General features: G+C 34.8%; 1 protein-coding gene across 1 annotated transcript in view; it reads left to right on the top strand.

Annotated features, from left to right (window-relative positions):
* EEF1E1 (eukaryotic translation elongation factor 1 epsilon 1) overlaps window positions 1-1,653 on the top strand; it is a gene marked incomplete at its 5' end in the record, with an annotated part of 18,448 nt that overhangs the window by 8,690 nt on the left and 8,105 nt on the right. The window contains one exon of the mRNA XM_013006981.2: window positions 1,053-1,148. Coding sequence (XP_012862435.2) covers window positions 1,053-1,148 — 96 coding nt within the window. The remainder of the gene's footprint in view (window positions 1-1,052; window positions 1,149-1,653) is intronic.

Raw genomic sequence — 1,653 nt, 5'->3', positions numbered from 1 at the left:
CCCCAGGGAGGAGGCAATACTTAGATTCTTGGATTTTATAATTATTCGGTGACTGTCACCTCCGCATTGTCCTCTTTCCTTTTTTCCATCATTTGTACAACTCCTAGCTTCACGTGCCTGTTTGGAAATTGCCGTCTGTAACTGAAGACTTAGGCAAACTCCAAGAGAAGGATTCCGTTTAGCCAGCATTTACTGAATACTGCACCACTCTATGCTGTCACTCTGGGTGTCATTGAGAAGCAAAACAAAACTCTCTGCAGCTCAAGGAATTCTGGGGTAGATACGTTTGACTACTGAGCAATGGTTTATAACTGCTCTTTAGCGGAACTTCTGATACTATCAAATATTGCATTATGTAAAGTTCATAAAGTGTTCTTTCTTAAAGGTTTCTTCAAAGTTGTCCAATATTTTACTCCAACTATCCACAAACGTTTCTCTGTCCCCCTCATATGAATTTGTTGTCGTGTTTAACTTGAATGTAAATTTGAATGCAGTTTCATATAGTTTCCTAGTCTCCTAAATTGCACAGAAGCCAAAAGTATATACACTATTTTTATCTAAATATTTTCTTCCACAAAGTAATTGTCTTACTTACTCATGCTAGTCTGTCAGGTAATAATTTCGATTAGGATTTTTTTTAAGATTCTTTCTTTCTTTCTTTTTTTTAACTTATGGTGACCCAGTAGGATAGGGTAGAACTGCCCCTGTGGGTTTCTGAAACTAACTCATGACAGGAGTAGAAAGCCTGGAACTGCTGGTGGTTTCGAACTGCTGCCCTTGAGGTTAGCAACCTAGTGCATAATAACCACTACACCATCAAGGCTCCTCTTAAGTATAAAAGATTTAATTTTTTTACTGTACTAACTGACATGAGGCCTGTGATTTTGAACAAATCTATATTAATGTCAAATACCACATTTGTTAAATATTTTGTTTTTTTCTTTGTTGTTTTTTTCCTTGATTCTTTCAAATGTTATAAATGATACAATCATGGTAGTTAACTTCAGTACTATTTTTTTAATTAATATTTAATTAACTTGTTTTTTTTCTAGGATCTTAATTCTTATCTTGAAGACAAAGTCTACCTTACGGGCTATAACTTTACTTTAGCCGATATTCTGTTATACTATGGACTTCACCACTTTATAGTAAGTATTTGAATAGTTATTGGTGTTTTTCCCCCATATCATTCAGCATGATGAATTATGTAGGTGTTTACCTGTTTTTAAGTTAAAATTTTTTTTAATTATAAAATAAAAATGAAAGACCTTTTTAAACAGTATACATATGCAACAATTTCTTTCTTTTTTTTAACAATTTCTTTCATATATCCACATAACATAGTACCTCTCTGGACCTGTTTAATTCTCAACCTTTGCTTCCACTCTTTTAGCAGCTTTTCTCGCCCCTCTCTGCACTTTATCATTATCATACTGTTCTGCCTCTGCAGAATGAATCTAGTACTTTACCTTCTGTGTAACCTCTCGTCTAGCTATACCTTTTGTTACTCCCCATCCCCACCATTGTGGGAAGTAGCTTGATTCTTGCTCTTCCTATCAAGACCCCCTTTTGCATCACTTTAACTCCATCTTCTTAATCACATCTTCAGCACCTCCATTCTGCTCTATATTCATCATTATTTTCCGGTAAATC

Source organism: Echinops telfairi, unplaced genomic scaffold, assembly GCF_000313985.2.
Source record: "Echinops telfairi isolate 266 unplaced genomic scaffold, ASM31398v2 ScPeMD7_655;HRSCAF=1070, whole genome shotgun sequence".
In the NCBI taxonomy this organism is placed as follows: Eukaryota; Metazoa; Chordata; class Mammalia; order Afrosoricida; family Tenrecidae; genus Echinops; species Echinops telfairi.
This window is presented reverse-complemented; position numbering and strand designations above follow the sequence as displayed.